This window comes from Somniosus microcephalus, chromosome 6 (genome assembly GCF_052327205.1).
Source record: "Somniosus microcephalus isolate GS21.2 chromosome 6, FLI_Smic_1.0, whole genome shotgun sequence".
Classification (NCBI taxonomy): domain Eukaryota; kingdom Metazoa; phylum Chordata; class Chondrichthyes; order Squaliformes; family Somniosidae; genus Somniosus; species Somniosus microcephalus.
In genome coordinates this window covers 142,811,292-142,834,556 of record NC_140992.1, presented here as the reverse complement: position 1 = coordinate 142,834,556, position 23,265 = coordinate 142,811,292, and the positions used below count along the sequence as shown (strand labels likewise).

The 23,265-nt window shown below is 45.2% G+C and overlaps 1 protein-coding gene across 1 annotated transcript in view; it reads left to right on the top strand.

Annotated features, from left to right (window-relative positions):
• LOC147116113 (kyphoscoliosis peptidase-like) overlaps positions 1–21,691 on the top strand; it is a 60,823-nt gene extending 39,132 nt beyond the window's left edge. The window contains exons 3-5 of the mRNA XM_085990883.1: positions 9,844–10,032; positions 18,327–18,517; positions 20,670–21,691. Of these exons, the coding sequence (XP_085847009.1) occupies positions 9,844–10,032; positions 18,327–18,517; positions 20,670–21,577 (1,288 nt within the window). The 3' untranslated portion in view covers positions 21,578–21,691. The remainder of the gene's footprint in view (positions 1–9,843; positions 10,033–18,326; positions 18,518–20,669) is intronic.
• The last annotated feature ends 1,574 nt before the right edge of the window (positions 21,692–23,265 follow it).

Below are 23,265 nucleotides of genomic sequence, written 5' to 3'. Positions count from 1 at the left end.
GATGAGGCAATCCCGGGCCTTCCGGGCAGGAATGTGCGCCGCTGCTGGGGCCATCTTCACCTCAGGTTCCTCCTCCTGCTCCTCCTCACCTTCCACCTGCTCCTCCTCCTCCTCTGAAGAGGCTGTGCGCTCGGCGCCTTGCTCCTCCTGCAGCTCCAATCCTCGCTGCTGCGCTATGTTGTGCAGCGCACAGCAGACGATGACGATTCTGGAGACCCTGGCTGGTGTGTACTGAAGGGCTCCTCCACATCTGTCAAGGCATCTTCAACAGGTCTATTGTTTGCTCTGTGACACATCTGGTGGACATGTGGCTCTCATTATAACAGTCCTGAGCCTCGGTACTTGGCATTCTCAAAGTTGTCATCAGCCACGTCTTCAGTGGAGAGCCTTGTCTCCAGGTAGCCAGCCAGTAAATCTGTTTGGAGGTGCAAAAAGCTGAGGGAGGGTGGACTGGTGCAACACAAATAAGTCGTGACAGCTGCCAGGGAATCTGGTGCACACATGCATGATGATCTTTTTATTGTTGCAGATGAGCTGCACATTAAGGGAGTGGAAGCTCTTGTGATCACATACACTCCTGGGTGATGATGGGGTGCCTTCATGGCCACATGTGTGCAGTCGATGATGCCCTGCACCCGTGGGAAGTCAGCCAGAGACGCAAAGCCGAGCGCCCGCTCATTAACACTGGCTTCATCGGTGGCAAAGTTCATATATTTGGCTGACTTGTGAAACATGGCATCGGTCACCTGGGTAATTCATCTGTGGCCGACTGCGAGATCCTGCAAATATCTGCTGCAGATCCCTGGAAGGAGCCTGAGGCAAAGAGGTTGAGGTGGTGACTTTGACAGCCACTGGTAAGGAGCGTCCACCAGGACCTCTGGGCAGCAGGTCTTGCTGTAGCAAGCTACAAATGTCTGCGACGACCTGGTGCGATAACCTGAGCCTCCTGAAGCAATGCTGCTTAGTCATGTCCAGGAAGCTCATCCTCTGCCTTTATACCCTATGTTGGGGGTATCGCCTCCGGGCGCTGCAGCCCTGTGGTGCCCCCTGCTCTCCTGTGGAGCTTCAGGTCGTTGAGGAGAAGGCTGGTGTGTGATTGCTGCTGCTGCTGCTGCTGGTGTAGCTGGTGTTGTTGGTGGTGGGCCTCCGATTCTGAGGACCAAGGTGAGACAGTATAAGCGGCACCCATGCTGATGTAGTAGATGGCAGGTAAAGTGGAGATCAGAGGCCCAATCCCTCAGTGAGTAGCAATGTGGTGAGAGTGGCTTCCAAGGTTTCAGAAATGACCTGCAAACTGCTGACACCCAAATCTGTGGACAAAATGGAGTCAGCAAGAGTCTTTCCATGAGGCAAGTAATGAGGTGTAATGTTGCAATATTTATGTGCTTTTTCCAGCTCTCAATGAACGAACTTGCCAATGGCCACTGAGCTTCCGCATCCCCTTCAGAGGTGAGGTACCCAAGCTGTGTAAATCCCGTGCTCTTGCAGTAAAAGTCAAAAGCTGACATTAAAAACACTCTTAAAGATCTCTCAGCAAGCATTTATTGACTTCAATGAGGTCGCCCACCTCTGCCAATCGGGTCCATGTCGAGCCTTCAAAGCCGAGTTAAATGCGCAAGGTGACGGGATGACAGCGGGTTCCCGACGCGCACGATATTTCCTGGATTTTTACTGCCGATCCGCCCCCAAAACCGGCACGCTCGGCAACGGGAAAATTCCGTTCATAAAGCACGGAGTCCGCTAATATCTCTTTCAAATTTACCCGTAACTACTTTGACACCATTCACGGAGTTGATTTGTCAAGCATTTTTCCCTTCCTATCCATATTAAATTCCAATTTCCACTATTGCAGCCACTGCCAAATTGATGTCAGCTTTGGTTCAGCTTATAGAATTCTTGCCTCTGAGTCAGAAGGTTGTGGGTTTAAGTCCAACTCCAGGGGCTTGAGCACAAAATCCAGGCTGACACTCCGAGTGCAGTACTGAGGGAGTGCTGCACTGTCAGAGGTGCCGTCTTTCGGATGGGGCATTAAACCGAAGCCTTGTCTGCCCTCTTATGTGGATGTAAAAAATTCCATGGCACTATTCGAAGAGCAGGGCTGTTCTCCTCATGTCCTGGTCAACATTTATCCCTCAACCAATGTCAATAAAACAAATTATCTGGTCATTTATTTGATTGCTGTTTGTGGGATCTTGCTGTGCAGAAATTGACAGCTGTGTTTCCCTACATTACAACAGTGACTGCATTTAAAAGTACTTCATTGGCTATGAAGCACTTTGGGATATCCTGAGGTTGCGAAAGGTGCTGTAGAACAGCAAGTTTGTTGTATCTCATAGTCCTCTTCAGATTCAACTATCAAGAACATAACAGTTTGGTATCATCTTTGAATTTGATTGGTATGCATTGAGCCTCTGAGTCCAACTCATTAATGCAAATTAAAAACAGTACAGGCCCCAAGACTTTCCTCGGGGGATTCCGCTCAGCATCTCGCCACCTATCCCCTAGTCAGACCTCACACTCGGAAGCTTCAGCCGATTTATGATACGTTCCCAACCTTTACCTTGTTGTTGCTATTAGTATTCCTGATACCACGGAGCTCTCTTCATTTACCCGATGGCATTCCAGTTTAAATTCCCCCTCCACATCCACCCAGCATTTTGCCAATGATCTCACCTCATTAATGCCTTTGTAGATTCATTATTCTATTCCAGCTGCTTTTAATCTCATGACCCTCTCCAGCAGTTTCATTCCATCTTAATATATCCTGCCTAGGTTTCCTTGGTACTCATTTTTTATCTTATTCCTCTCTTCCCCGTTTATTTAACTCTTGGATATCCAGTACCATTTCCCTCTCTCTGTGATTTACTTAGTTCCATGTCTACTCAAACTCTATAGCCCCAATTTTAACTGAACCAACCTGCCGGGATTGGACAGGGACAGGTGGGGAGGGGACACGGGTCAGACATTGTTTTCCACCCCTTCCAATGTTACGCTCCATTGAAGTGAGGCTGGCTATGTGACGGAAGTTATTACTATCAGTCCGGATACTCATTGAGCACATAATCCAGGCTGATACTCCAGTGCAGTGCTGAGGGAGTGCTGCACTGTCGGAGGTGCCGTCTTTCGGATGAGACCTTAGACCGAGGCCCCGTCTACCCTCTCAGGTGGATGTAAAAGATCCCACAGCACTATTTTGAAGAAGAGCAGGGGAGTTCTCCCCGGTGTCCTGGACAATATTTATCCCTCAAACAACATCACAAAAATGATCTGGTCGTTATCACATTGCTGTTTGTGGGAGCTTGCTGTGCGCAAATTGGCTGCCCGTTTCCTACATTACAACAGTGACTACACTTCAAAAGCACTTCATTGGCTGTAAAGCACTTGGAACATCCTGAAAGGTGCTATATAAATTCAAGTTTGCTCTTTTTTTCATTGAGGAGACGAATAGTCCATCACACTGTCAGGCTCAGTAACCTTGCAACCCAGTGCTGCCAGTGTCACGATCAACACTTGCTGTTCTAACATAGATATTCAACAGCATGTTATATTTTTCAGAATTCTTCGTAATCATTTCTTTTTTGAAACAGCTGACAGCATTCCTCATTCCCTCACTGCCAACTTATCTTGTTTCTTCTAATTCCCAGGGAAACCATTTCTCCATTTCTATGGGGTAACAAAGCGAGGCATCTGTGTAAACCTCTCAACCATGACACACAGCCACTGCTCCATATATTTCACCTTCCCTTTCTGTTATCCACAGCTCGCCTTCAATCATTTAATTTTGATCCCATTTGAAAGTCCCCTTTTCTTTCACCTGCCCAATTTACACACCACCATTTCACACTGACACTCAGCGTGTTTAGGTTTTGGCTATCGTCTGTGTTTGGTGCAGCCTGGGCCGCTCCCCTCATAATCCCTACGTCAGGTGGCTAATGTACTGGAACAGTCCCATCTCCTCTCAATGCTGCTCCCAGTGCTAATGGCAGGGGCTGTGACCGCTGTATACTGCAGGTGGGAATTCTCACAAGAACAGCAGCTTCCACCTGCAATAGCCACCAAACTCAGGTAGGAGTGGCACTGAGCAGAGGAGCATGGGTGGCAACGAACGGAAGAAATGGATGGCAATTGAGGGAGGAGGAAATGGATGATAGTGAGGGGAGAGCAAAGGGAGCAGAGGCTGGAAGCAAAGTTTCAGGATGGGGGTTATAGCCTGAGGTGATTAAATACTCCATGGGAGCCAGTAGTTCCTGTGCTGTTTTCCTCAAGGTGGGTGCAGTGTATTGACGGCAGCGGGCCATGGTCGAATGTGGGGACAAAAGCTTATTCTGTAGTTTTGCACGATTGCCTTTGGGGCCTGGGAGAACTGATTGCGAGCTTTCTCTCACAAAGGAAGATGGGTGAGGTACCATAGTGTGTACATTGTTGGAGAAGGAAGCGAACTAGACGGTCCTGGTGGGCTTTTCTCATTTCATGCTCTTAGATTCCTACACACACTCAGCCGGGCAGGGGACAGTTGGGGGCAATTAAAATGAGTGGCTCGAATTACCTTATCTGATCCTGCAGCCTTCCTGATGGGTCAGATATTAACCTGCACTTTTGAGCAGGCGAGCGGGACAACCATCCTGAGCTGGCGGGGATCCTCTTCAAATATGCAGATCAGATCCCGATCTACTATTTCCGTTGGAGGCCTGAGCAGGGGTGCAGTGACGGGCTTTACCCCCACTCCCCCCAGGCCAAACTGTCGGGAGGGGGATTGTGGGCCAGAAGAGGCCCAGCAGCTAAGTTTTTTTTTCCGGTATCCTTGTGGGTCAGGAGGAGAAGCAAGTTCTCCTCCAGGCCTCACAAGGAAGTCTTGGGCCTCCCTTGCCCCAGGCAATCCCCCACTCCCCCGATCACCTTCCACCTTCGCCCTGACCCACCCTCCTCTGACCACTTCCCGATCCTGCAGCCTCCTGCCTGCGATCTTCCACTCTCGCCCACCGACTGGGTTCGAGCGGAAATCCAATGGAAGTTATCGTAATGAGCAGCGGCTGTTAAAATCAGCCGAGCTTGCACGTGCCTGGTGGTGCCACCTGCTTCGGGGCTCACGTGCCTGATACCCACCCCCACCCCCCTTTTAACATCGCGCCTTAGTCTCACCCTCACTGTTGTAGCTCTTCTTCTGTTGACACACATTTTTAGGAGGTTTGAATCTGCAACATCACCCTGTGCAAGAGCAGATACTTGCCACTACAAGGCCTTCTCCCGCCATTTGGGGCCATTTGAGATGGTACCCCGGGGCAACTATCATAGCGGTGGAACAGGAGTGGACAGGAGGGAAGTGGGCCAGATTGGGGTGGTACGGGTTGATTTCACCCCCTTTTACTCAGCTTCACACCCAATTTTAGGGGCGATACTGGATGATATTCCACCCTTTTGCAGTCTAGATCAAAGGCGGTCGAAACTGGGACCTCGTCAAAGTATTAAATAATAAATAAATTCACAAAAAAGCCAGGTGAGTAGGAACAGAGGTGCTGGAACGGTCTTCCAGACAGTTTAATGGAAACAAAAGCATTCAAGTTGTTCATGATAGTGTTGCATGTTGTGATGGGAAAGTTAGGGCACTGCAAGAATGAGCTTTGATGGGCCAGATGAACTTTGCTCCTCCCAGGCTTATATTCTTCGCTGAGAATCATTGACCCTTTCAGAACTCAAAACATTGAGCAGGAATTTCCTTGGAATCCTCGTATTGCACATGTAAATGGGTTTCCCGCCATACTTCTGGCAAAGCTATGCCGACAGGGGAAAGCCGGCAGCTCTGAGGAAATTCCCGGCCATTATCAGTAACTCCATTCTGCCTCAGTTATCTGGTACAGGGAACACTCTAGCAGTGAATGTGCGTCAACAATTCTGTGGTCAGGATATGGAGCCAGTTTCAGCTAAGGAAGCTTTGCGAGCCTGGCATGGACATTGCTGTCCCAAATCAAAACTAACGAAAGAAAGAGCTTGCATTTCTATAGTGCCTTTCATGACCTCAGGACGTCCCAAAGTGCTTTAGAGCCAATGGAGTTCTTTTGCAGTGTAGGCACTGTTGTAATGGAGGGAAATGCAGCAGCCAATTCACAAACAGCAATGTGATAATGACCAGACAATCTGTTTTAGTGATGTTAGTTAAGGGCTAAATATTAGCCACGACACCAAGGAGAACTCTCGGGCTCTATATAGAAACAGTGCCACCTGAGATGGCTTAACGTCTGATCCAAAAACCGACAGTGCAGCACTGGAATGCCAGCCTGGAATATGTGTTTAGGTCTCTGGAGAGGGTCTTGAACCCACGACCTTCTGACTAGAGAGGAGAGTGCTACCCACTGAGCCATGGCTGACACCTACATTAATGTCAAAAGTAGGGGGATTACTTGGTCGGCTGTCTCCGGTTTCCTGTCTCTGCATGAAAAAACCTTCCACTTTGGTTCAAGGGGCCCCAACCATTTGGATATTCCAATATTCTGGATATCGCACTGTGAATTCAGCCCACCACAAATGCTTTGTCGAGGATAAATCACAATCCCTCCAGACAGTCAGTTTTTCAAACACTTCATTCTATCTCAAAGCTCCCGTTTGTAATTCTGAAGTTGGAAAAACGGACACTTCTGGGAAGCTAGAGCTATTCTTTCCCAGCTCAACTCAAACCATCGCACCATTGCTACAAATCAAAGAATACCTTGAGCAGTTATCTAAATAACAAAGGAGTTAGAGTCTCACAAAGCCCGAAATGTTGGTTTACAGGATGGTTGACGGTGAGATAATAACACTCCACATGTCCATGAGTGTACAAGTTTTTACAATGGGAGAAACCGGTTCTTTAGATCAAAGGCAACCTATTAAATCAGACCATCTGTAATTCAAATCAACTAGCCAATCAGATCAAACCTCAAAGGGCCCCCTTTAAACATTATGGTCAATGCAACTAGAGAAGGAAATCTGCCGCCCTTACCCGGCCTGGCCTATATGTGACTCCAGACCCACAGCAAAGTGGTTGACTCTTAATTGCCCTCTGAAAGGGCCTAGCAAGCCACTCAGTTGTAACAAACCGCTACGAAATAAAATAACAAAAATAAAACCGGACGGACCACCCGGCATCGACCTCGGCACCGGCTACGGACACGGCAATGGCACACCCAGCGCAGTCAACCCTGCAAAGTCCTCCTCACCAACATCTGGGGATTGTGCCAACATTGAGAGAGCTGTCCCACAGACTAGTCAAGCAACTGCCTGACATAGTCATACTCACAGAATCATACCTTTCAGCCAATGTCCCAAACTCCTCCATCACCATCCCCGAGTATGCCCTGTCCCACCGGCAGGACAGACCCACCAGGGGCGGCGGCACAGTGGTGTACAGTCAGGAAGGAGTGGCCCTGGGAGTCCTCAACATTGACTCCGGACCCCATGAAGTCTCATGGCTTCAGGTCAAGCATGTTCAAGGAAACCTCCTGCTGATTACCACCTACTGCCCTCCCTCAGCTGATGAATCAGTAAGGAGTGTAGAAGGATGAATCAGTCAGGAGCAGCACCAGGCGTACCTAAAAATGGGGTGCCAAACTGGGGAAGCAGCAACACAGGACTACATGCATGCTAAAAAGCGGAAACAGCATGCTATAGACAGGGCTAAGCGATCCCACAATCAACGGATCAGATCAAAGCTCTGCAGTCCTGCCACATCCAGTCGTGAATGGTGGTGGACCATTAAACAACTAATGGGAGGAGGTGGCTCCATGAATATCTCCATCCTCAATGATGGCGGAGCCCAGCGCGAGTGCAAAAGACAAGGCTGAAGCATTTGCAACCATCTTCAGCCAGAAGTGCCGAGTGGATGATTCATATCGGCCTCCTCCTGAGGTCCCCACCATCACAGAAGCCAGTCTTCAGCCAATTCGATTCACTCCACGTGATATCAAGAAACGGCTGAGCACACTGGAAAGTCTATGGGCCCTGACAACATCCCGGCTATCGTGCTGAAGACTTGTGCTCCAGAACTAGCTGTGCCTCTAGCCAAACTGTTCCAGTACAGCTACAACATTGGCATCTATCCGACAATATGGAAAACTGCCAAGATATATACTGTCCACAAAAAGAAGGACAAATCCAATCCGGCCAATTACCACCCCATCAGTCTACTCTCAATCATCAGCAAAATGATGGAAGGTGTCATCGACAGTGCTATCAAGTGACACTTACTCACCAATAACCTGCTCACTGATGCCCAGTTTGGGTTCCGCCAAGACCACTCGGCTCCCGACCTCATTACAGCCTTGGTCCAAACATGGACAAAGAGCTGAATTCCAGAGGTGAGGTGAGAGTGACTGCCCTTGACATCAAGGCAGCATTTGACCGAGTGTGGCATCAAGGAGCCCTAATAAAACTGAAGTCAATGGGAATCGGGGGGGAAAACTCTCCACTGGCTGGAGTCATACCACAAAGGTAGTCAATCATCACAGCCCCAGGACATCGCTGCAGGAGTTCCTCAGGGCAATGTCCTCGGCCCAACCATCTTCTGCTGCTTCATCAATGACCTTCCCTCCAACATAAGGTCAGAAATGGGGATGTTTGCTGATGACTGCACAGTGTTCAGTGCAATTCACAACTCCTCAGATAATGAAGCAGTCCATGCAGGACAAAGCAGCCTGCTTGATTGGCACCCCCTCTACCACCTTAAACATTGACTCCCTCCACCACCGGCGTACCGTGGCTGCAGTGTGTACCATCTACAAGATGCACTGCAGCAACTCGCCAAGGCTTCTTCGGAAGCACCTCCCAATCCCGCGACCTCTTCCACCTAAAAGGACAAGAGCAGCAGGCGCATGGGAACACCACCACCTCCAAGATCCCCTCCAAGTCACACACCATCCTGACTTAGAAGTATATCGTCGATCCTTCACCGTCGCTGGGTCAAAATCCTGGAACTCCCTCACTAACAGCACTGTGGGAGCACCTTCACCACACGGACTGCAGCGGTTCAAGGCGGAGGCTAACCACCACGTTCTCAAGGGCAACTAGGGATGGGCAATAAGTACTGGCCTTGCCAGCGACGCTTAGATCCCATAAAAACGAATAAAAAAACTAACATCTTTCTACAAACAGGAAATCCAAACAAACAAAAGGATATTAAACTTGATTCTTTGCAAGTGTTTCATCTGCCAAACAGGTCCTGGGGGTGACAATGACCCTGTAAAGTTGCCCTACATCTTTTTTCTCCTGAGAGTGTTGAAATCAAGATCCATTGCACCATTTCCAAACTACATTTTTTCAAGACCTCAAAACTATGGAATATTTATTATCTCCCGCAGGCATCTCCTCCTTCTCCTGGCATAGTGGTTAGCACTGTTGCCTCACAGCGCCAGGGACCCGGGTTCGAATCCGGCCTCGGGTGACTGTCTGTGTGGAGTTTGCACATTCTCCCCGTGTTTGCATGGGTTTCCTCTGGGTGCTCCGGTTTCCTCCCACAGTCCAAAGATGTGCGGGTTAGGATGATTGACTATGATAAATTGACCCTTAGTGTTAGGGGGATTAAATACGTGGGGTTACGGGGATAGGGTGGGATATGTGTTGGTGCAGGCTCGATGGGCCAAAATGGCCTCTATCTGCACTGTGGGGTTTCTGTGATTCTGTGATTCTACAAGCTACAGAGTTGTAAAACTCAACTTGGCATCCCTTGGCTGAATGATCCCATGTTCTCTTCCCATTTTTATCGAACCCTAGTGGTACTCAACACTATTTACTTTGGCCCTTTACAAGTTTCTCAAAATGAAAAAATAAACTGGATGCAGTTGATGATTGACTGTATATTAAATGCCAACAAATTAGAATTGCAGGTATAGCGTGTACTGAAATCGAAGGATACTCCAAAGGCTACAATTATGATGTTGGAAAGAAATTCAAAGGGGAAGCAGATCACGCGTGGAATGCTGTGTTTCTGGAAGGGAAGTGGCACCTCCTGGACAGTACTTGGGGAGCGGGCCACGTTAATGAGGCCTGCACCAAATTTACTTACAAGTAAGTCTTCCCTTTCACCTTGCATAGTTTCTTCATCATTCACCCATTTCCACATTGACAGGCATAGAAGGCATAAAATAACATGGGTATTTTACATAGGATTACATTTGATATACGGCACAGAAACAGGCAATTCGGCCCAACCAGTCCATGCCGGCATTTATGCTCCACTTGAGCCTCCTCCCGTCTTTCCTCATCTAAATCTATCAGCGTAACCCTCTATTCCCTTCTCCCTCATATGCTTAGCTCTACTCCCCTTAAATGCATCTATACTATTCACTGCAATCATTCCCTGTGGTAGCGAGTTCCACATTCTCACCATTCTCTGGGTAAAGAAGTTACTACCCTGCCCAGACTCACACCCTCCAAGTAATAAGTGACCTATTCTTCTTAACAAAATGTAATACCTGTGTTGAAATTCATTTGCCAATTATATGCCCATTCTGCAAGTTTATTAATGTCCTCCTGTAATTTGTTGCAGTGCTCCTCAGTATTGACTATCCCCCTCCAATTTGGTGTCATCTGCAAATTTTGAAATTGTATTTTTTGATTCCAAAGTCTAAATCGTTAATGTAAATTGTGAACAGCAGTGGTCCCAGCACTGATCCTTGTGGAACACCACTATCTACTTTCTGCCACTGTGATAGCTACCCTTTATTCCGACTCTGCTTTCCGACCTGAAGCCAGCCAGCAATCCATTCTGCTACTCATCCCCTCACTCCACATTCTCTGACCTTATTCATTAGTCTATTATGTGGTACCTTATCGATGGTCTTTTGAAAATTTAGATAAATTACATCTACTGCATTACCCTTGTCTACTATTTCTGTCACCGCTTCAAAAGATTCAATGAGGTTGGTCAAGCAACACTTTCCCTTTTGAAATCCATGCTGACTATTCATTATTATATTTTTGGCTTCCAGATGTTCTTCTATTTTCTCCTTTATAGAGATTCCATTATTTTTCCTACCACCAATGTTAAGCTGACTGGTCTATAGTTCCCTGGACATATTCTATCCCCCGTCCTAAATATAGGTATTATTACATTCACTATTCGCCAGTCCTCTGGAACAACAACTTTTTTTAACAAATTATTAAACATGTGTAGTAATGCCTCTGCTATCTCTTCCCTAGATCCTTTTAAAATGCGTGGATGTAATCTATCTGGACCAGGGTTTTCTTTCTTCTTTGAGTTTAATTAGTTTATTTAATGTATCACTTCTTTTTATTTTAAATGCAGTTATTTCATTACTAATATCATGATCCAATGTCATGTCCACCTGTTCTATCTCCCTGGTAAATACTGAAGCAAAGTAATTATTTAATATTTCTGCCATCTCTCTATCACTGCCTGTGGTATTATTCTGTCCTTCCCTTAATGGTCCTATTTCCATCCTGACCTTTTTAATTTATGTGCCTATAATATATTTTACTATTTTGTTTTATGTTCCTTGATAATTTAATTTCATAGTTCCTCTTTGCCTTCCTAATAGTTTTTTTAACTTCTCTCCTAATCTTTTTATTTTCTCCCTTCCCATGTTCTCCCCTGCTGTCCATGTACTTAATGTATGTTTCTTTCCTTACCCTCAATTTTTTCCCTTATGGCTTTATTCATCCATGGTGTCCTATTAGTGCTTATTTTGTTCTTTCTTTTTAGCAGAATATATTTTTCCTGCACTCTGTTGAACACCATTTTAAATGTTCCCCATTGCTGTTCTACATCATTGTTTGCCAATATTGTTGTCCATTTTATTTTCCCAAGTTCTATTCTCAGCCCCTCAAAATCAGCTTTTCTCCAATCTATTACCCTGGTCTTCATCATACTTATGTCCTTCTCAATTAATATCTTAAAGCGTATTATATCATGGTCGCTATTGCCTAGATGTTCCTCCACTTTTACTTCTCTTATCTGCTCTGGTTCATTCCCCATTACTAGATCCAATAGCGAATCCTCCCTTGTTGGGCTTTTTACATATTGGTTTAAAAAGGAGTCTTGTACATATTGTAGGAATTTCATTTCCTATGCCCTTTACCAACCTCTTCTGTCCAATTAATATCCTTCATGATTATTATTCTATGTTTTTTACTCATTTCCCTAATTTGTTTGCATATTTCTTCCTCCACCTCCTTTCCACTATTAGGTGGTCTGTAGACTACCCCTATTAGTGTGATTGATCCTTTATTATCTCTACCCACATGGATTCTGTTTCTGTCTTGCTGATAGCTGCGTCACTTTTTTCTACTGCCATTATGTTATCTCTAATAAGTACAGCTATTCCACCTCCCCTTTTTTCTTCTCTATCTTTTCTAAATATGTTATACCCTGCAATGTTTAATTCCCAGTCCTGATTTTTCTGTAGCCATATCTCAGTAATCCCTACTATGTCTGGTTTCTCGCAACACATGAATGCCTCCAGCTCCCCTGTTTTATTACAGACACTGTGTGCATTGTTGTACAGACAGTTTAACTCATTTTTAATAGCAGTTCCTTTCACTTTATTTTTAACCATCTTTTTACTCTCCTGTTCTATTACTCTATTTACTCCCTGGCCATCAATGCCCTCCCTTACTTTACTCTTGCCTATGCTTTCCTTTCCTGTTTTGTTTATATTTAGGCTGGTTTCATTTGGAATAAATGGGTCATTTTCCGAGTGGCGGGCAGTGACTAGTGGGGTATCACAGAATCACAGAAACCCCACAGTGCAGATAGAGGCCATTTCGGCCCATCGAGCCTGCACCAACACATATCCCACCCGATCCCCGTAACCCCATGTATTTAATCCCCCTAACACTAAGGGTCAATTTATCACAGCCAATCAACCTAACCCGCACATCTTTGGACTGTGGGAGGAAACCGGAGCACCCGGAGGAAACGCAAGGATTGGTCCTAGGACCCCAGCTGTTCACAATATATATTAATGATCTGGACGAGGGAATTGGATGTAATATCTCCAAATTTGCAGATGACACAAAGCTGGGTGGGAGGGTAAGCTGTGAGGAGGATGTCGTGAAACTCCACTACGATTTGGACAGGTTGGGTGATTGGGCAGAAACATGGCAAATGCACTATAATGTGGATAAATGTGAGGTTATCCACTTTGGTGGCAAAAACAGGAAGGCAGATTATTATTTGAATGGCAATAGATTGGGAGAAGGGGAAGTGCAAAGAGACCTGGGTGTTATTGTGCACCAGTCGCTGAAGGTAAGCATGCAGGTGCAGCAGGCGGTTAAGAAGGCAAATGGTATGTTGGCCTTCGTAGCAAGAGGGTTTGAGTACAAGAACAAGGATGTCTTGCTGCAGTTGTACAGGGCCTTGGTGAGACCACACCTTGAGTATTGTGTGCAGTTTTGGTCACCTTACCTGAGGAAGGACGTTCTTGCCATGGAGGGAGTGCAGCGAAGATTCACCAGGCTGATACCTGGGATGGCAGGAATGACGTACGAGGAGAGATTTTGTCAATTGGGCTTATACTCACTGGAGTTTAGAAGATTGAGAGGGGATCTCATCGAAACCTATAAAATTCTGTCAGATCTGGACAGACTAGATGCAGAAAGGATGTTTCTGATGGCCGGGGAGTCCAGAACCAGGGGTCATAGTCAAAGGATAAGGGGTAAGACAGTTAGGACAGAAATGAGGAGGAATTTCTTCACCCAGAGAGTGGTGAATCTGTGGAATTCTCTGCCACAGAGGGCGGTGGAGGCCAGTTCATTAAATATATTCAAGAAAGAGTTGGATATGTTTCTTGAGGCTAAAGGGATCAAGGGATATGGGGAGAAGGCAGGGACAGGGTACTGAATTTGGATGATCAGCCATGATCTCATTGAATGGCGGAGCAGGCTCGAAGGGCCGAATGGCCTACTCCTGCTCCTATCTTCTATGTTTCTATTTCTTGTAGATCCCTCCCCCATCTTACTAGTTTAAAGCCTTTGCTACCTCCCTATTTACCCTTTCCACTAGGACACGGGTCCCATCCCATTTCAGGTGGAATCCGTCCCATCGGTACAGCTCCTTCCTGTCCCAGAACTGGTGCCAGTGTCCCATGAAAAGGAATCCCTCTGTTCTACACCAGCTCTTTAGCCACGTGTTAATTCTCCTGATCTAACTGCTTCTATGCCAATTTGCAAGTGGCTTGGGCAATAATCCAGAGATTATTACCCTCGAAGTCCTGCTTTTTAATTTAGCTCCTAACTCCTGATACTCCTTCAGCAGGACCTTCTCCCTGTTCCTACCTATGTCGTTTGTTCCGACATGGACCAGGACAACTGGTTTACCCCCTCCCTTTCCAAGTTCCTCCCCAGCTGCCTTGCGATATCCCTTACCCTGGCACCGGGTAGGCAACACACCCTTTGGGATTCTCCTTCATGGCTGCAGAGGATGCTATCTATCCCCCTAATGATAGCAACCCCTATCACTACCACATTTCTATTCTGCTCTCCCACCACCCCCCCCACACCACCCTTGGACTGCCTTCTGAGCCACAGTGCCTTGGTCTGCATGGTGGTTGTCCTCCCCGCAGTCTTTCTCCTTGTCCTCACAGGTAGTGAGTACATCATACCTGTTGGACAGGACCACTGTCTGCCGGACCTCCTTCTCAACCTCTCCTAAGTCCCATTTTAAACTTGTACTCTCAGGGGCAAGTTATCTTTGTGGTTTTTCATCTTTCCCTTTGATTGAGGTCTCTATGTACCTGTCCAAGACTGCAAACAGGTGACCCATTCGCAGGATTTTGCTGATGTTGCTCTGCAATCAGCCACCAGGGAATGGCCCAATTATGCAAGGAAACCAGGCCTCTAACCTGGCTCCCTGAGGGGAATGCCTCATCACTGTTCAGTCCCTTTCCACTAAAGGTGTGGCTGATTGTGTTGCAGTATTTCATGGTACAGTGCACTATAGCCCTAGTGGACCTCCTCAGTTATGACATTATTTCCATGCGATGTATGGATACTTCTTCTCTCAGAGAAATGATGCACTAGAATGAGTTAAAAAATAACCCAAACTGGCAATCTGACATGCTGAATAAGCCTGGAATAGCATTCCCACCAATGACATATTCTGTTCACTTTGGGTGAAAATCTAGACAGTAACTGTAACCTTTTATAAATGATCACATTTAAGACAAAACTGAATGATTCTATATTGAATTCAGTGTTATAATGAATCTGGGCTATACACAAATTGGGTCATAAACAAATTGTTCGACCACGGACCTTACATTTGCCCCACAGGTACAGACAGACCTTGGTAAATAATGTAATAAAATATCCAAAGGGCTATAACTCAGAGACCAGCAAAATTCCAATTGATAACTCAAAGTGATCTGAATTGGGCTACCAGGGATGTGGATATGCTTCATCCATTAAAAGAAAATCCATTCTCATTTTCTCAGACATTTTAATTTCTGTAGAATTTAAGGGAAAATGAGTGGGAATAATTTGGGTGATGCGGAGTGTAATGTGATACAGCTCTAAGCTTTGTGTGACAGAGGAGAAGCATATGGCTTTGTGCTTCAATCCTTTAGAGAGAAGTGAGTATGGAGAGGTGCTCTTGTTTTCTCTATGAGAGAAAGAGTGACATTGGAATTAAATCTGTGAGTAGGTTAGCTGCCTAGTAACATCGACAGTAATCAAGGCATGAGGTAAAAGGAGACCTAAACAGGAGAAATAAAACGTACTAAAGAAGATCCTAAATATTTAAATGGGGCTTCATTTTGAAGCCATGATGTGGAGATGCCGGTGTTGGACTGGGGTGGACAAATGTAGGAAGTCACACAACACCAGGTTATAGTCCAACAGCTTTATTTGAAATCACAAGCTTTCGAAGCGCTGCTCCTTCGTCAGGTGCATCATTTCTCTGAGAGAAGAAGCCCCCACCAGAGACAACAGTTTCTCTGTATCTACCCTATTGAATCCCTTTATAATTTTAAACACCTCAATCAGACCACCTTTCAACTTTCTGAACTCAAGGGAATACAAGTCAAGTTTATGCAACCTGTCCTCGTAATTTAACCATTTCAGCCCCGGTATCATTCTGGTGAATCTGCGCTGCTCCCACTCCGAGAACAATATATCCTTCCTGAGGTGCGGGGCCCAGAACTGTACACAGTTTTCTAAATGGGGTCTAACCAAAGCTCTGTACAACTGAAGTATCACTTCCACCTCTTTGTATTCACAATTTATCATGACAGAGGCATTGTATTATTTAACACACAACATGTGGCAACATAGACAATCTCCATCGCATTACTCATTGACATCTCTCTGTGTAACTGTCGCTCCATTTCTTTCCCAGTCTAGTCCAAGAAGACGGGAGGCGATGAGGACCAGGTTAGAATGGAGAGGCTGTTGATGAGGTGACACAACATGGATGGTTGAGAGAAAAGGTGCAGCTGAGGTTCAGGCCAGGAGGAACTTCTGGATGTTTGGGGGGGGGGGGAGGTGGAGGCGGGAGTGTGGAAGGAGATAGTGGTCTCCAGCCAGGAAGAAGAAAGGGAGAGAGGGAGCAGAGGATGATGCATCCTGTGAGCGAATGAAAGGGGTAAGGCTGGGCCAAAGAGCAGTTTTAGGGGATGGGGTGTGGGAAGACTGGAGTGCAAGACTCCATGGAATTGGGATCTGGGAGAACTTTGCCTCCACCAGCATTTATGGGGGAAGCTGGCAGCATGAGGTAACTCTTGAGTGGGCTGCAAGGTGGAGGTGGGCAAGGAAGAGAGCACTGAAAGAGAAGTCTCGGGATGACTCAAGAGGTTGAGGGGCTCTGGAAGAACTGGGGGGGGGGCGGGGCGGAGTGGGGGTGGTGGCAGGATTTGCGGGCATAAAAATAAGAACTCTCAGGTTGACAATTATCATAAGAAAAATGGATTCCACCTGTAATATGAAATAGTATTTGAAAATAAATTTATGCCCAACATGCAGCTTACTGGAACTTCTATTCAGTGTTGAAACATATGGCCTCGGTTACTGGGAGATGTAACAGGTTAGACTACTGTCTTTTCCCTTCCAGATTGGGGTTGGTAAGGGAAATCTGACAAATGTTCATGAGGTGGCATTAAACCAAGTGTAGCTTGGTATTGAGGAGGTGGAAGAACAGTTTCGTAGAGAACCAGTGCTAGCATTAATGGACTACCATCAGCAGTTGGAAAAAGAAAGACAAGGAGAGAGTGCAGAGAAAACAAGAGAGGGAGCCAATCACAGAATTCAACTTAACACAGTTCCACTCACAATACTACTGTCATCCTCTATAACAGAACACACTTTCCCATAGCACTCCCTCAAATGAAGGAAAGGGAGTCTACTCAAGGTTCACATGTGTAAATAGATTGAAGTTTGGACTTTGAATCCTGCACAAATCGATCAACAAGTCTCTTCTCTCTGCCAATCTGTGATGTTCATCTTAAAATGAACTTGACTCAGATCATGGTACATGCACCGCCTACATCTTGTGATGTGTATCTAAAAGGTTCATCAATCAGGTATCAGGACCAATTCCAATTAAGAACCCAAGTGATTGGGTCATAATGTAGAAAGTAAATACTTTGATTGTCTATAGCATTTTGGCAGAGGGAATTTAAAGAACAGTTATCTGGAATATTTTGGGCAACGAGCCGCGTTCATGCTCCGACGTCAGTTTGTGCTTCGATTGTCTGCACACGGTCCTTCATGGCCAGGCTATGAGGGAAATGTACAGAATGGTGGTCTTGTGATTTCCTCACGGGCAAAAGGAGTGACATTAGCAGACACATTGAGGAAGCCACACTCTCCCCACTGCATTAAGATGTGACGCTGGCAGTCCAGCAGGAATAAAACCAAGTATGGCTCCTGAACTGGCATTGGTGCTAATAATTGTGGAGTTGCAGCTCCTTCACATGTATCCATCCTTTGATAACCAAAGTAGGGTCTGTCTTCCTCGGGGGTAAATTTAGCAGCACAAAACGGTTAATCTTATTAATAAGAAGCCACTAGGGTTGTTGGTATTGTAAATGGTCAAATTCAGATGTTTTGGAGTTTGAAGGTAACGGTGTATCTGATATAACTTCCACCCTAGGAAACAAGTGTGTTTACATTGTCTGAGCCTCTGAATTGTGCAAGTGCCTTGTGTACTTTTTCACCAGACTGGTGAAAGGTGAATTGGTGAGTGAGAGTTGGGGCTTCACTTGTATAGGAGATGAAATTGACTGAAAAAGGTCACTCACAGACCCCAAGCTCACCACAGTACAAAATTAACTACTGCCATTTTACAATGCTACTCAGGCATTTTATTTCACATGACTCTAAGATATACTGTCTTTATATTGCAGGTATGTTGAATTTTATTTCTTTACACATCCCTCACTTTTCATCAATAATCATTTCCCCATGGACAAAAAGTGGCAGATGATTTCTCCAAGGATTTCCCTCAGAATATTTGAAAACATGGTGTTTAGGACTGGAGATTTTTATAATCTTGGCCTGACATACATCCATCCAGATGTACAGGTGGTGTCCACAGGTAAGTAGCGAGAGAGTGTGAACATGTGTAAAGTTCTCAGAATCGTATGATAGGTTGGAACATGGAATCATTGGGGAAGAAGAGAGAATGTGACAGAGTGAGAGAGGCAGAGAGAGACAAAGAGAGAGAAAGACAAAGAGAGACAGAGAAAGAGGGAGAGAGAAGGGGGGAGAGAGAAACAGAGAGAGAGAGAGAGAGAAAGAGAGAGCGAGAAAGAGAACGGGGAGATTCTGTAAATCAATATATCGCCCATCAGACAAGGCTAGATAGAGACTTGTCCTCAGTGTGATGGGCCTCTAGATCTGTAAATCAACAACAATCATGAAAGTTAAGAAGGTTTTTTTCAAAACTATTGGTCAGCAATCCCAACTCCAATCCACTCGTGGTAGCAAATAAAACAGCTGTTACAATGAATCTGTGGCATTTACAATCAAACCACAATATGGCAAAACTGGATCAAACCAGAAATGTCAATTAGTGAAACCAGCCAAGATGGAAATCCAAGCCTGGCTTTCTTTCCTATTGTATAACGTACTCAAAATGAGATTATTCATAACTTTACAATAAAGGTGGAAGGAATGAAATATTGATGAATAAACATACAAATCTATATACATTTGTTTATAAACTCAAAGACACACATTGGCCTGGAATTGGCCTGGAATTTCCTGAAACAGCATAACCAGCAAGTTACACAACAAATTTCCTGAGAGCCTCATTACATAGGATTACAGAGGATATACAGCACAGAAACAGGCCATTCGGCCCACCCAGTCCATGCTGGTCTTTATGTTACACTCGAGCCTCCTCCCATCTTTCCTCATCTAAATCTATCAGCATAACCCTCTCTTCCCTTCTCCCTCATATGCTTGTCCAGCCTCCCCTTAAATGCATCTATACTATTCACTTCAACCACTCCCTGTAGTAGCGAGTTCCACATTCTCACCGCTCTCTGGGTGAAGAAGTTTCTTCTGAATTCCCGATTTGATTTCTTGAATTCCCTGGTTGATTTCTAGCATAAGCCAGAATGTAAAAACCAGTGTAAACAATTGGGTCCAAAGGAATGTGCCAAATTTACGCCATATCCCTTCTTTAAGTCCCTCATTAAGCATGAAAATGAAAGTTTGAAGCCAGCTACCAATTGGCACATTATGGTTAAGAAAATGCAATTATGGAAGTATTTCAATTTTTAGTGCAACTCATTCTGCTGCCAGAAAGATTCATTCAAAGGTACAGAAAATACATTTTAAATCTGTGAAGTAAAATTTTAGAAAAATGCCGAAAACAATCAGCAGTAGACATCAGAAATATCAATTTGGAGCCTGTTGCACCTACAATTTTTAGCCTGTTCAGAACGGGTATGAATTCAGGAAATTCAGGTGAACTGCACTTTTGAACGGGGGGTGTTGGGGGGCAGGGAGATAAATAGTGCCATAGAATCTTTTATGTCCCCGAGAGGGCAGACGGGGCCTCGGTTTAATGTCTCATCCAAAAGACAGAACCCCTGACAGTGCAGCACTTCCTCAGCACTGCACTGGAGTGTCAGCCTAGTCTCTGAAGTGGGACTTGAACCCACAAACTTCTGACTCAGAGGCGAGAGTGACAGAAAGTCTCCAAGGTCTAGCCCTGGCCTGTGCCATCAACCGGGGGTAACAGTGGGTGGGAGTGCTATCAGCGGCATCAGGGAGTTGCACTGTGCAGCTTACCGCAGGTGATGTTACTCAGGTTTAAAATGTGGCCATAACTCAATGATCAACATAAGCAATGACTTATGCACTGTTCCATGTTACCACAGAGGATGGGATGAAGCAGCCTGGGTAATGCATACAGAGCACTGCCAATCATCCTGGGTATGGCTGGCCCAGTTATGGTAATGAGAGCCCTGGAACATAACCAGATTAATTAATAAAGTAATTTCCTGTTACTTCAGGTCTTCCATGCCAAGGCATCAAAAAATACACACACAAAACCACATTATGAAAATATGGGAGTCAGCAGTTTGGTTTTGTATGTGTTGGGTATACCTGTCGCTTTAAGCAAAGATATGCTAACACACCTCGTACCATACTAAAACCCAGCAAAAACCCATAGCAGAGTTCACTAATGCGGACATGTCTAACTTGTTTAACTAATTTTCAATCATTTCAAACAGTGAACGGAAGAGTTATCATCAATGTCGAAGGCCACTATCCAACGTTATTCATGTACAATCTGGATGATAAAAAGGACTGTGCTATCATAACCCTAACTAAATATGGCATGAAGCTAGAGGTTCTCCCTGAAAAGATTGGAGACCACAAGTTAAAGATCTATGCCAAACTGTGGAATGCTGAAGACGAGATGTATTCCTTCATATGTGCATATTTGATTAAATGCGATTCTATTGATGAAAACTTTCAACTGCCAATGGCATTTCACAATCCTCTGGGTCCCAGTTGGCTTACTGAGACAAAGGGACTTCTTCAGCCCTCACACCCTGAGCCCCTCATTTACAGCGATGACGGAAAATGTACAGTAAGGTTTATGCTGAATAAAGATCTCTCTTTCACCAGCAAACTGTCAAGTGACGACGTCAACTTGTCAGATGAGGCCATGAGAAATCACGTCTTCAAAACTCAACAAGGCAATTGGGTGGAATTCAAGATCCAACTGCCTCGAGTGGGGCTTTATGTTTTTGCAATCTTTGCAAAGGACAAGACGGATCACAGCCCCATGCATGACCACGTGTGTGAATACTTCATCTCATGTATAAATCGGAATGTCCACTGGCTGGGCTTCCCTAAAATTTTCAGCTCCTGGACTGATGGATGCGAATTAGTGGAGCCGCTAACTGGGACTCTGCCAAATAACCAGGTGGTGAAATTCAAGCTTAGAATCCCCCACGTGAGAAAGGTTCAGGTATATGGCAAAGGGGCTTGTCCACTGAACATGACAAAGGATGGCTTCTGGGAAGGAAATTGCAACACACAGGACTCCAAGTATCTCAATGTTGGCGTTTCAGACAAAATGTTTGACACTAAGTTTACATTTGCCCTTCAATATGAGGTGGAGGAGACATAGACTGGACAAGGTTATAACACAATGAATACCTATTGTCATTCACCATTATTAGCAAAAATGAGACTGCTTGCTATTAGGAATAAAAGTGCTTTATAAAAACACGTGATTCATTTTAAAGTCTGTCTAAAGATAATGAATAAGAACATAAGAACATAAGAAATAGGAGCAGGAGTAGGTCATATGGCCCCTTGGGCCTGCTCCGCCATTCAATAGGATCATGGCTGATCTGAACCTAGACTCAAGTCCACTTCCCTGCCCTCTCCCCGTAACCCCTAATTCCCTTATCTGCTAGGAAAATGTCTATCTCCATTTTAAATTTATTTAATGTTGCAGCTTCCACAGCTCTCTGGGGTAGCAAATTCCATAGATTTACTACCCTCTGAGTGAAGAAGTTTCTCCTCATCTCAGTTTTGAAAGGGCAGCCCCTTATTCCAAGATTATGCCCCCTAGTTCTAATCTCACCCATCAGTGGAAACATCCTCACCGCATCCACCTGATCAAGCCCCCTCACAATCTTATATGTTTCGATAAGATCGCCTCTCATTCTTCTGAACTCCAATGAGTAGAGTCTCAACCTACTCAACCTTTCCTCATACGTCAACCCCCTCATCTCTGGAATCAACCGAGTGAACCTTCTCTGAACCGCCTCGAGAGCAAGTATATCTTTTCTTAAATATGGAAACCAAAACTGCACGCAGTATTCCAGGTGTGGCCTCACCAATACCCTGTATAACTGCAGCAAGACTTCCCTGTTTTTATACTCCATCCCCCTTGCAATAAAAGCCAAGATTCCATTGGCCTTCCTGATCACCTGCTGCACCTGCATACTAACTTTTTGTGTTTCATGCACCAGGACCCCCAGATCCCTTTGTACTGTAGCACTTTGCAGTTTCTCTCCATTTAGATAATAACTTGCTCTTTGATTTTTTCTGCCAAAGTGCATAACCTCACACTTTCCAACATTATATTGCATCTGCCAAATCTCTGCCCACTCACTTAGCCTGTCTGTGTCCTTTTGCAGGTTTTTTATGTCCTCCTCACTCACTGCTTTCCCTCCCATCTTTGTATCGTCGGCAAACTTGGATATGTTGCACTCGGTCCCTTCCTCCAAATCGTTAATATAGATTGTAAAGAGTTGGGGTCCCAGCACTGACCCCTGCGGAACACCACTAGTTACTGATTGCCAGCCCGAGAACGAACCATTTATCCCAACTCTTTGTTTTCTGTTAGATAGCCAATCTTCCACCCATGCCAGTATATTACCCCCAATCCCGTGATTTTTTATCTTGATCAGTAATCTTTTGTGTGGAACCTTGTCAAATGCCTTTTGGAAGTCCAAATTCACCACATCCACTGGTTCCCCTTTATCCACCCTGTATGTTACATCCTCAAAGAATTTGAGCAAATTTGTCAAACATGACTTCCCCTTCGTAAAACCATGCTGACTGTGTCCTATTAAATTATGTTTATCCAAATGCTCTGTTACTGTATCCTTAATAATGGACTCCAACATTTTGCCAACCACAGATGTTAGGCTAACTGGTCTATAGTTTACAGCTTTTTGTCTACTTCCCTTCTTAAATAAGGATGTTACATTAGCAGTTTTCTAATCTGCCGGGACCTTTCTTGAGTCCAGGGAGTTCTGGAAATTGATCACCAATGCATCCACAACCCCTACCGCCACTTCT